We start from the raw sequence: 12,902 nt of genomic DNA on the forward strand, positions 1-12,902 counted from the left end.
TCAGATGACTGCTATTTAATTGAAGAAAATCGACACAGATGGAAAACTGCTAGTTAACAGTGGTAAACACACAAAAAGAAATCAATATTGCATGCTTTGCACAGTTGCATTAACTCATTACAAAGAAATGCTGTTACAGTATGTTGCCATAAAACATGAGAAAAGTAAAAGAGACGATAGACTGATCTTTTTTGTCAACTAACCTGCTTGTAATTCCACAAATACTGGAGTGTGTGGTTTTCAATATGAAATTAAAAAAAAAACAAGCCTAAGTCTTAATTAGCAAAACAAAGCACTGTTTTATTATCTGTTTCTTATTTCATAATGACAATGGATGCAAAAGAACAGAGAAACCAACAGCTAAGTTTAGAAGGAACTTCTACTTAATTTTACTTTCCATAAAAAGCTGGGAAGTGAAGGTGCCCCTAAGGTTTTAATCACTTTCAGTATCTCTGAAAGATTAAGAAAACTAATAATGTAACCAGTTTACATATGCATATTTTAAACATTCATTACAGATACAAAATTGAATACAGCACTAACTCAAAACTTAAACCTCATTTTTAATGTTAGTAATAAAAAGGCAGAATTCTAATATAAAAACTGGAGGAAAGTATTCGTATTTTTTTCCTCAAAGGTGCAACCAACAACCAATGTATTTTGCAACTGAGATTCCAGTTGTACAAAGGACTGAGAGATGTATTCTCCTTCTTAGGTAGAAGTGTAAATGATAAACATTAAAGGAAATCAAATGTGCATTAACACTTACAGTAACCCCCAAAGAGATGATATTTAATAGCAAAGTAATGGTATAACGTAAATGAATACTGAGAGTAGTGCAACACATTTTTTCCAATTTCAGAGCTTTAAAAGTAAGATTTCTTTTCCTTCATAGATTATTTTCAAAGTTATCTTGCATTTAGTTTATTCTTATGAAATGGCAGAGAATTTTTTTCCTCTTTTTCTTGAGAATATCCTAAATAGATGTTGAGTTTATATCAGATTTGAGACTTTTTAAACAGAGTCAGTGTTATAAATCAGTGAATACATTTGCAATACACTGTTTCAGGAACAAAGGTGCACACACAAGGATCCAACTGCATAATCCAGGACTACAGGTGCAAGGCTGTCCATCCCTGCTAACATGAGCTCCATTAAGTAATGGGATCATTCTTACATACGTAAGAATAAGGGCTTTCAGACTCGAGCCCTTTCCTGCTAAAAATCCATGTGAGGAAAGCTGTGATGATAACCAATTCAATGCCTTTACCTCAAAAATTACATTTAATAGTAATTATACCCAAATAATCAAATTAACAAAAAAAATGCATATGGCTCTTATGAAGATTAAACAATTTGGAGAATATACTGTTACAAAATATATTTTGACACAGTTCCTAAGAAGCAATTTAAATAGTAATCTAAGCAGAATTATTTACAGGGGACTCAACGTGGGGTATCATCCCTAAGTAAACCAGTATACTGGTGTGAATTCCATAAAATATTGATGAATGCAAGTTTGTGACAACAAGGAAATTTTGAGTTTTAGTGAACAGTAAAATTGTTCTACATAATCATTTGATGAATCTAAATTATAGAAAAAATTGTCTGAACTGGTTAATCTAAATCATTTAATGCATTTCATTTTACTCAAACTTCAGATCAACAAGTCAGTGGTACATACATTTTGTGAAACAAGTTACCACTCACATGTGTCAGGTAAAACAAGTACAGATTAACCAAGTCTGGCTGTACCTAATCTATACTAACAGATGGTTTGTTCTTACTTCAGCACTATTGTTTTTTTTTGTAAGCACATATGCAAATGTGCTGGAAAAAAGGCAGCAATTATAAATATTTATTAGAATGACTACAACTGGCACTTGAGCATAAGCCATCCTGTCATTCAATTTTCAAGCTGTATCTTCACTAATTTGTCTTCTGTTTTTAGTAGTCTTCTATCCTATTAACTTGCAGGATTAGGGATCATCTGGAAATTTCACACTGGTACAAGAAAGGAATGTCTGTTTGATGCAGTCTGGAGATAAAGAAAGAATTGCACTTCAGTTCATTGGAGAGATTACAGTAAGCAACACTGCTAAATGACATGAAATGCAGAAGCAGCAAAGAACAGCCTTCCCTCCACCCATGCCTGGATAGTACAAATTGACAACTTACTATTCTGTCAAAGCAATGTTTTTTATTAAAGGTTACAAAGCTATATTTTATCAAAGATTACATTATTTCTTAATTAAAACTAATAGCCATTATACACAAAGTTACCTGTCTACAGAAGAATAAGGCTGTTTGAAGTGTGATAGCAATTAATTTCAACTTCTTGTTTCAATACTTACAACATTTAAACAAATAGCATCTAGGTGTCCAGTTCTCTAAGGAAATTTCAAACCCCTTATTAACTCATACATCCCAGTGGTTAAAAATGCTTATAGCTAAAGGAAGCCACCAAAGTCAAACAGGACAACTCATTAACATCACTCAATACTGAGTAAGGTATCGGTCTTTTGTCCAAATGCAGAATGTTAGATAGGGATAACAAAGAATCGCAGACTACATTATCCTAGTCTTATTCTCTTCAAAGTACTTTTCAAATACCATTTAGTCCTAGTGATAATTTTTAAAACAGTATTTTTACGTTTCATTACAATGAAAGCCAATAGGTACAGGTTTTCACAGTCTACTTTGTATGAATTTCAATATTCTGAAAACTTAAGAAAGTGAGAAACATGCTACTCTTGTAAAAAGGTAATTCTGCCATGTAGATGCCACTTCAGATCGATAAATAATGATATACTGCATTTTAGTAAATTTTAACTCACCATAGTTTCACAAAATGTCAGAGTGAAAAAACATCACAGATGTTAAGAGCTTCATTTCATGATCACGAATTGTATCACATGGCACAATTATTTATTAGTGTTGTGAACCATATATCACTGTTTTGCATAAAAGGAATAATCTTTTCCAGGTAATTCCTTTCACCCCCCTTCCCCCCCCCTTCAGATTTCAAGAAAATATTTGCTGTTTACTCCATAATAATACTGTGGCCAATCTCAAAAAAAGTTAGTCTGCTTTATCACATCAAAAGCTGCTACACAGTTAAAACGCTTAAACACTGTGCTTTGACTCAAGTAAACTGCAGAGTAAAGGAAATGCCACAGTACTTATTTCTGGATTTAGATTTATCTCATCATGCAGTCCAGGTAAAAAGTTAAAGCAGAAATCTCCATTTGTGTTTAATTTACATAATGAAGTCCAATAGGTCCACCTAATGGATAAAAAGCATTAAGAGAGGATATGTGCCAGACTGTGTGTCAGCTGCCTGAAGGATATATAGAACACATTGTTGCATACACAATAATCATGCTTGTATGTCTTAGGCCAGTCATGTAAAGAGAAGCAACACTTACCTATTGTTTGCATGTTCAAAATCATGTCAGATTTATTACACAGGCAAGATTGACAACTAAAGTCAGTTTTCCTACACAAAGGACAGTATCTTGATGGGCAACAAATACTACATCTAGCACATAATAAATTACTAGTTCTATTTTGTTTTTGTTTTTTGTTACTGAACATTGGTTCCAGGGAGGACTGAGGGTAGCAATGAGTACACATTGTTTATTTTCAAATTTAATAATTTCAAGAGACTTAAGATATTCCCAAGTACATGTAGAATAGAGGCAACATTCATAATGTTCAAAAATCATGCAACAGCAAGATGTTCTTGCTGTGTGACTGAAGGTTGTCTGTTTTTAAATGCAAATATTTCATCCAGTTTGTCTGGGAGATAAATCTCATCTCAACGTATAAACTGCTTACCTTTAATACAAGAAAAAGAATCTTGTTCTGTGAGCAGCTGCCATGCTTTCAGACATGTTTCTGACTTTAAGATAATTGACAAAGCCTCGAAAGAACAGGAGGAGTCCTGAAGGTGTAGAAAATGAACAAAATGAAGTATATCGACCTGAAATATCCCACTAAAAATTATTCTTAAAAGTTCATGTTATACAAAAAACAGAGGCCTTTATGCATCATTTACAAATTTAACAAGCAAGCCTTCTACTTTTACTTTGTATTATATAAGAATATATCATTATGGAATGTTTTTCAATTATTTTACACTTATTCTGAGTTACTGTATCATCTGCTAAGAGACTACATGAAAAGCACTAAAAAGAGAATACGTATTCCACATGATATTCAGATAAAACTCTTTAAAGAACTTACTACTGTGCTAGAAGAGTATCTGAAGTACAAAACTTACTTTGGATGTAAGGATTAAGGAGTCAAAATAAAGAGAACACAATACAAATTGTTCTTACAACAAGACAATAATAAATTCCAGGAGATTATGGCTCAAGATTAAACCTAGAAACCTAGAAAAATGCACTTGCCAAAGAGGAATATGAACAGCAGTCAACTCAAAGAAAGCTACTCATCGTGTCTAACAATTTAATTGTGGAGTGAACAAAAAGTATTAATTTTTTTTTAAATTCAGACACACCCAGAAAAGCACTGTTGTGCAGTGAACATCTACAGAGATGTAGAGCTCTTTGGTCCATTTTCCTCCGATAAATTAGCTTCAACAGATTTTTTTTTAGCTCTGTTGGATTCTCCTTGGCTTAACAGATCAATTCACCCCCAAAGATTTGGAGTTTGAAATCTGACTTATACAGATAGCAGAGAAAAGCAGAAATTTAGAGCAATTCATTCTACAACAGGATGTTCTATCTAAGCAGGTCTGTGTTCTTTTTTCCTCCATTCTTATGCGAGAAACCCCCCCCAGCCTGCGGTTGAGACACAGAAAACCAAATTGTAAATATTCAAGAAAGAGCAGAAACATCATGCTATCCATTTGAGAGCTCATTTATCATTTTGACATCAACAAAATACAGCAAGTATTAATAAATATTTTCAAAGTCTATAGAAACAACACAAATCCCTAACACTTTATTTATTTATTTATTTTAACATAATCTAAGACTGATATGTTGGCACATTTAATCCTTGTATTCCTATGCTGTATCTGGTACTTGCCCTTAGAGCAGCAAAATACACACTCAGCAAGAGTAGGATCCTAAGTTTAGATTAAATATACATCTTAGCATTTAAAAGGCAAGATGACCAGAGTCAGAAAATTAAGTTTACCATATATATGCTTTAGGTATATAACTGATTTCTAGGGGCAGCTCTCAGTATACAGGGATTGGGTTCATTTGCGTTTTTCAAGAACATGTAGAAACCTTGAAAATACATACCTGTGTTTATATGTACGCATAAACACATTCCAAAGATTCAAATAAAAATTCAAACAAAGATTAACAAATTCAGCAAAGGATTTCATTCTGTTCTTTTATATCTTAATAATAATGATCTACAGTTACACAGATGTTTTGCTATTTGACACACTTTTTCTTTTTGCTCTTCCTGTTGAAATAGTTTCCTATGCTCATTTCTATTGTAAAAGTTCTTTTTTTTCCAATTTTTATTTTACTTCTCTTTTGCATCTTCAAATTCAACTTCCTTAAAACATACACAGACCAAAAAAAAAACAACCCTACAGAATAATATACTGACTACTGGAACCTTGACCTGAGGTCATTTCTATGATTAAGGTGAATTCTGGATGGAAAATAGAGCAGTAAGATCTAGATCAAAAATCAGTCTATTAGAAAAGCTGCTACACAGACACTACCAGAAATAGTCCCATATTCAGTTCAGAATCAGCTAAAACAGCAAAAGGTGGTTAAGGAAGATTTTAAGGTGTCTGAAAACATATCTCCTGCATTACAAGCTGGAAAACCAGTCTATGTTCAACCATATTTCTACTTTTAGAGAAGAAAAAGAAAACAACACAATACCGTTTCCATTGTATTCCTTAGAAAGAAACCTTGGCTAACATTTAAATTTAAATATGAAAATTGTCTCTCTCCCCACTTTGTTCGCAGTGCATGATAAGTCTTTGGAAACAGACCATTTCACTTTTCCAAGATTTTTCCAGACTTTAGAAGAAGTGAGGGGAGCATGTACAGATGGGTAAAAACCAGAAGAGAAAGACAGCAAAACGTGGGCTTAAGTACGTCAAAAAAAAAAAAACAGAAAGGAAGAGTCAGATTCTATTTACTCACTTTTAAAGATAAACAGGATATACTACTTAGTACATTCTGATTGGAAAGTTACCTGAAACCATGATATACAGACCTAGCTGTCAGAATCTCCATAATTTAATAATACTTCTTCATTTGCTAGTAAGAAGGTATATAGGAGTAAATCCATGTATAGTATTCTAGCAATTTCAGTTTAAACCATCTTATCAGTTTAAAAACACTGTTGGCTTACGTCATGTAAAACATCTGTAAGACAAAGGAATACTAATGCTGGATATAAAGTGCATGGATCACAGTGCCTTGGAATAAAAGGTCAGTAAAGCTCAGGCTGAAAATAAGGCTTTCCAAAATCAAAGTGGACTGACTTCTGAATAGGACAAGTAATGCAAAAGAATAGAAAAAAAAAAGCACCACAAAGGTTTGCTTTAACTAGAAGTTTATCTGGAGATATTTGAACATGGAAATAATTGTTTCACTTGCTACTTAAACACAATCATCTCAACTGGTGTTGTGGAGTTTACATCTGCAGTTTCTATATGCCTCTAGTAAAAAAGAAGTATACAGAGCACAACAGTAGAAGCAGCTATTAAAAAGCCTACTGAATATCCTCAAACTTTATTAAGAGGAAGATATATAAAGTACATAAAAAATAACAATGTTTTAGGCTTTTCTTCTGTGTGATAAACAAATCAAAAGCAATCAGATTTCTCACTCAAAAAAAAATTATTTAACATTTTACTACAGTGTGCTGTTAGACTCAAAGCGAAGAGTGCCACCTACTGAACCAGCAGTTTACTATGTTTCCAGAGCTAGAAAATAAAATGGATGGTAGCACTCATCCTGTAAAAGCAAATCACTCCAAATTTCACATTCAAATCACAAGATCCACAGTAGGAAAAGGGGCAAAACGCTTGAGGTTTGGTGTATCATTATTAAAAGTATACTCATCAAGTTCTAGTCTTCTGTCTAAAACTTTGAGCACAAGCAGACAGACTTCAGAAAAAGCTGATGTCACAGAAACACTGTGATCAGAAAGCATGAAGCCATTCTCTTGTCTGACTGATTAACTACTGATGCAGTATGCATTTCAAAGGACTAGAAAAGACTAGAAAAGGACACTTTACAACCTATGTGCAAGGTACCTGACTCCACCTTCCTAAGGTCAGTCGTATTTCTTAAAATGTTAAGGCTTGACATACAAATCATATATAAGTACTTGGTATCACTCACTTTCACTACGTTCTCTGCATAAAACCTAGAAACTTTACGCAATTCTGCCCCCTTACATCAGCATGAGCAAATTAAAAAGCACAAGTTACAAGTCTCAGTTACGTACATAATTACACATGTAAAACAGAATTTTCATATGAATGTTAAGTGAATACTCTGCAGTTCACACAGTAACATAACATGGTAGTAACCTAGTGAACATTACAGAAATACAAACTACGAAACTATCAACAGCAAAATAAAAGTATACAGATGAGCATGTTATAGAACGCTACTCACAAGGACGTGACGTATTTCAACAAAACAGAAATATTTTCCTTTGCACTTACCAAGTACCAGAAATATCCACCAAAGCCAGTACTGTCCATTGAAATATCCAGTAAAGTAATCTGAAAACTGCAATTTATACACAAGGCTTAGTAAGACAAATGACTAAGACACATTTAATGCTTCACGCAAATACTGGGAACAAAGAAAAAAGTAAATTCAAGTTAAAATAATGTATTCTCCTAAAATGCAAAACCAGTATTTGTGCAGTAGTTTAATATACAAGAAAAGTTGTCAAAGTCAACGTGATACTGGTAGTTATTTCAAATCTTTAAAGAGATATTATATATGTATGTGGTGTGTGTGTGTGTGTGTGTGTGTGTGTGTGTGTGTGTGTGTGTGTGTAGCATTCATATAGATATATAGATATAGATATAGCTCCTGGCAAGTAATACATGCTAGAATCATCTGACATTTTCTATTAGGATGAATCACCACTGACAATTTTTTTTCCTGCCATCCCAAACACATTATAGCAGCCTGCTGCTTCAGATATTAACACCAAAAGCCACATTAGTTTAATCTTATCAGATGGGGATGTTCTGCTGACCCCTCAAAAGAAGAGCTTTTGACCTTCTGTATACCCCCTACTGTTAATCGCTGCCAAGAATACCAGCCCCATAAAGACCTCCAACTCATTAAAGTCTTTTCATTTTCAAACTAGCATTCAGTTCCCAGCAGTGAGCTGAACACAACTAAATGAACCTTGAAGAGGCATTTCAACTGTTCCTGTTAGTGATCATGGTAGACAGTTTTGTCCTCTCTGATGTGGGAGGCAGCTGCAGGGCAGGGTGTGATGATGTTGGAGACAGGTATCTTTGCCTTTACCAGACTCCAGACTGCATGCTTCACTGATAAAAAAAATGGCTAATCAAACGTCTCCAAAGCATACATAAGAAACAGAACAAGGAGATACGTGAAAAGTTGCTTGAAGGAACTAAAAAACCTTTTTAGTAGCTTTGTATATTTATCATACACCTCCATTCCTTCATTCAGTACATTTATTGTATCCTGTCCCTGTAGACCACAGTTTCATTTCTAGGGCACTTCAGTAGTTATCAACCAAGAAATCATGCAACTCAGGCATCACTTACTCTACAAAAAAAAGAGTACTATCGGACAACCTCATGAAACAGATAAAAATCACAGATGCTGAAAGAACTGTAGATATAGCTGTTGTTTTTTGCTCCCCACAAGTAACTGCACTGAAATTGTTTTCTTCAAAATACAGCCACCTCCTCTGAAATCTTTAAAGGCTTAATTCTCTACTGTATTCACTTCTAATGATAATCCAAGAAAAAAAATAACCTAAAAATAGAATTGCTAAGCTGAATTAAAAGAACCAGTACATAATTTACCCCTATATAAATACTACAGTTTCTATTATTCAGCAGTAAGCATGATGCTTTTCATAAGTTCATTAAAATATCAAATGAATACTCAATTCCCAGAAAGATCACAGCATTATTAATCCAACTTCACCTGTTTCTTTAAGCACATATCCTTAAAAAAAACAAGAAAACTTACATTTTTATTTAATTGGAAAAATACCTTAAAATCACTGATCAATCAAGTACTGGCCTGTATGCATTACTCTTGCTGTTTTTCAAGCAAAAGAAATCATTGTTGCAAAACTTATGAACAATAAAACTAATTCTATTTGTTTTCTATACTTTTTTTTAAAGCTAGACGTGTATAATAGGACTACTTAGGCAATTTTTTTTCTTACTACTGAATGAAGCGCAGCACAAACCATTTGAGGAGATTGAAATAATGGAATAGAATATTTTTGTGCATACACATGTGCGTCACCATTAAAACAAAACTGTCAGCATATATCCTATTTGCTTCTGTTATTTTCTCTAGAAAGGGATACAGCACAGGAAGATAACCTCCACTATGAAAAGAAGCCTTGAGGTCTTGGAATTGATCAGATCTAGTGTTTCCAAATTAGTAACAGATTATACAAAAGATTTGAAATACAGGCTACAACTTAGTAATTATTTAAAGAAGTTTAGTATATGTTCATTTTAGTGTTATGAGCGTATTTTCAAGTAGACAAGAATAATAAACACGCAACAATCAAGTTGTGCCTTGTGTTTTGCATGCCTGAACTGAAGTAAAAAAGAGATACAATAGATACATAGTTAAAAAAATTCATGTTTTGTCCATTAAGACAAATTCCATTCCAAACCTGAATCCACTTAAATATATCAGAACCCCATCTAGTCTGGTAGCATTCCTCTGTCTTGGGGAAGAACAGAAAATACCTTTCAGATGTAAGAAGGATGCAGGACATGTGCCACCCAAGACCCCATGAAATCTCTCCTCACTACAATCCTTGCACTATTGTGCAAAGAGTAAATGAAGTTATATTAGTAGCACATACAGGAGAAAAAAAAAAAAATCAGTGTTGGCAGCACATAAAAGACTACTATTAATCCCAGATCTTCTCCTTCAATAGGCAGGATGAGATTTTAATGTTGTGCCAGAGATACATGCAATTCAAATTCAGAATTATTAAGTTTCATCTAGTATTCTCTTAGAGAAATTGCCTCCGTTTAGTTAGCATAGCTTTCTGAAAGTACTTAAGCTGGTAAAAATATGACTAATTTCAAATTTGATTTTGACTCAACACTGCATGTACCTGGTTTTCTTTTTCCCTGGGAGATATAAGAAAGTAGCGGGGGTTTTTTGTTGTTGCTGTTGTTGTTGTTTTGGTTTGGTTTTTTTTCCTTTGATAGGCTGAGCCACCACTTATCAATTTTTCTTTTAGGAAACTTTCTGAATAATAAAAATTATATTTTTATATTTGCTCCACTTATGCATGCCTTTAAATATTTGTGCAAAGAATGAGTCAATCTACGTTTATTTTAAAGGAAGTGCCACATAAATGATAAATCAGATAAAAATAGATTAAGCTTCATTGTTACTAAATACATATGAACATATAGCAAGTAAATTCCCTACTAAAGTGCAAGTTCGAAAAAGTTCTAGGCACTAAGTGCTGGAAACTAATATACTTGTTTATAATGCCAATACTGTGTATGCTTGGATAAATTATTATGGGTTGGTTCTACAAGCAGAATCAAAAAACATACCCGTACAATGAGAATCCATTTGATCAAAGAGAGACCAAATCCACAGATTGCACCATACCTTCCAGCTATGGTATTGGTTATACAGAAAGATAAACAAAATCCAATCCAGTTGAAAATAAACGCCACTATAAAATAAAAGAAACAGTAGCTTATGTTAATCTGTATAGCTAAGCAAACAGACTTCACATTAATTTCACTTATTAACTAAAAAGGACATGCTTACAGAGTCTGCAGTTCCCTTTTGGTAATTCAAGCTGTCAGATTATTTTGAACCTAGACATTTTCAGTGGTAGAGTCACTTAATAATAAAATAAATGGTAAACAGGCTCTGACCTAATACTTTAAACAAGAGAACATTCCAACATGAAAGTAATACTTTGCTACAGAAATCCGAGCAGACAACAGTAGACAAGAAGAGTGAATGCAAATAAAGGACTTGAGCATACAATATTTGGATTCAAACAGAAAATAAACTTGCTACAATTTTATAATCCAGTTATATGCGCGCCAAGGTTGCATATTCAGCTTTATTCAGTTTGAATAGAACAAAGTAAAAGCATCTGATCTTGCTCTGCAAACACGGTATATGAAGATAAGTTGAAAAGTTGGTGTTTCATTGGTTACTGTCTTCTCTTCTAGATCTATATCCAAGCATCCTTCACATAGAAACTTCAAAAAAAAAATAATGAAGCAATAAAAACATTGAGCATGAATACTATTGCTACTTCTGTTAATTTCATACAGCTCTCAGTAGTAACACAATTACATATACACTACAATACAATTATATGCCTTACTGTTTATCCAGTTAACAAGCAACAATATCATATGTACAGAGTTCAGTCTGCGTGCATTGGGTCAAAGTGGGGTAAATCCCAATTAGGCAGTATACCAGCCTTTGGAGTGAGGAAACTGAAGAAAAGGCCATAGATTAGAACAACTGAGAGTGCTAAAGGAAGATGACAACTCCCAGAAAGGACCAGACAATGTACATGAAGGAAATTAAGACCACAGTAAACCCAGAAGACATCAAAGAGGTAGGGAGGAATGGATGTAGGACAGAGGAGAGAATCTCTGCACACAAATTCTGAATGAACTAAGACCCAATAGTTGCGGGCAGAGCATTACATCATACAGGAAATGTCTGTCTTTGCAGTAAAAATTTGAACACACAGTAAAACTTTAGGAACAGAAAAACTGTTTCTAGGTAAGCCTTTCAAGAGTTTTCTTATTTATTTCTTTGCAATTTAAAACCTCGTTACAATTCCTCCAATAATTACATTAAGTCGTGATGATTTTTCCACAAGTGCAGAAATTGAGTAGTTTGTAATACTGAAGTTCCATTCACTTAAAGAACTGAAGTTTCAAGAGAAATTTTGAAAGACTTCACATCATCATCAGTCATTTTGTACAAGTGAGAAAACAACTTGCCTCTGATGATAATGAGAAAGTTTACTTTTATGTTAATTACTAACAAAAAAACCTCAAAACTTTAAATAAACACTGATCCAACTCAGTATATGCAGAAAAGAAATAAACAAATAGTATTTTATTATGTATCAGTTGCAGAACAACATGTTGGCAATCCTGACATTTACACAGCTTTCCAAAAGAGATGGCATTTACATTTGAGAAAGCTTGGACACATTGCTCTGGAAGCAGGAATTCTCATTTTTAAGCACGCTTTTCAAATTCACCATACTTTCAAGAGTAACATTTGCAGAAATTAGTTATTCAGAGTGTCTGTTTCTCCCCATACATAACCACAGGCTGAGGGAGCTGGGCTTGTTCAGCCTGAAGAAAAGGCAGCTGCAGGGTGACCTCACTGCAGCCTTTCAGTACCTGAAGGGAACCTACGAACAGGAGGGGAATCAACTCTTTGAAAGGGTAGATAACTGCAGGACAAGGGGAAATGGTTTGAAGGTGAGAGAGGGAAGATTTAGGTTGGATTTCAGGGGGAAGTTCTTTACAGAGAGAGTGGTGAGGTGCTGGAACAGGCTGCCCAGAGAGGTTGTGGATGCTCCGTCCCTGGAGGGTTCAAGGCCCCATGGGGCCCTGGACAGCCTGGTCTAGTATTAAATGGGGAGGTTGGTGGCCCTGCCTGTGGCAGGGGGGT

The 12,902-nt window shown here is 34.1% G+C and overlaps 1 protein-coding gene across 4 annotated transcripts in view; it reads right to left on the reverse strand.

Moving 5' to 3' along the window:
- Positions 1-275: 275 nt before the first annotated feature.
- The window catches only part of NDFIP2 (Nedd4 family interacting protein 2), a 45,096-nt gene continuing 32,469 nt past the window's right edge, over positions 276-12,902 (reverse strand). For 3 of the 4 annotated variants that reach the window (XM_010728701.3, XM_031557825.1, XM_031557826.1), the window contains 4 exons: positions 10,787-10,911; positions 7,688-7,754; positions 3,841-3,946; positions 276-2,038 (listed from right to left, as the gene is read on the reverse strand). In XM_010728701.3, the coding sequence (XP_010727003.1) occupies positions 3,843-3,946; positions 7,688-7,754; positions 10,787-10,911 (296 nt within the window). In that variant the 3' untranslated portion in view covers positions 276-2,038; positions 3,841-3,842. Of the gene's footprint in view, positions 2,039-2,180; positions 3,287-3,840; positions 3,947-7,687; positions 7,755-10,786; positions 10,912-12,902 lie in introns of those variants that run through there. The other variant, XM_010728699.3, reaches the window with a different exon arrangement.

Source organism: Meleagris gallopavo, chromosome 1, assembly GCF_000146605.3.
Source record: "Meleagris gallopavo isolate NT-WF06-2002-E0010 breed Aviagen turkey brand Nicholas breeding stock chromosome 1, Turkey_5.1, whole genome shotgun sequence".
Classification (NCBI taxonomy): Eukaryota; Metazoa; Chordata; class Aves; order Galliformes; family Phasianidae; genus Meleagris; species Meleagris gallopavo.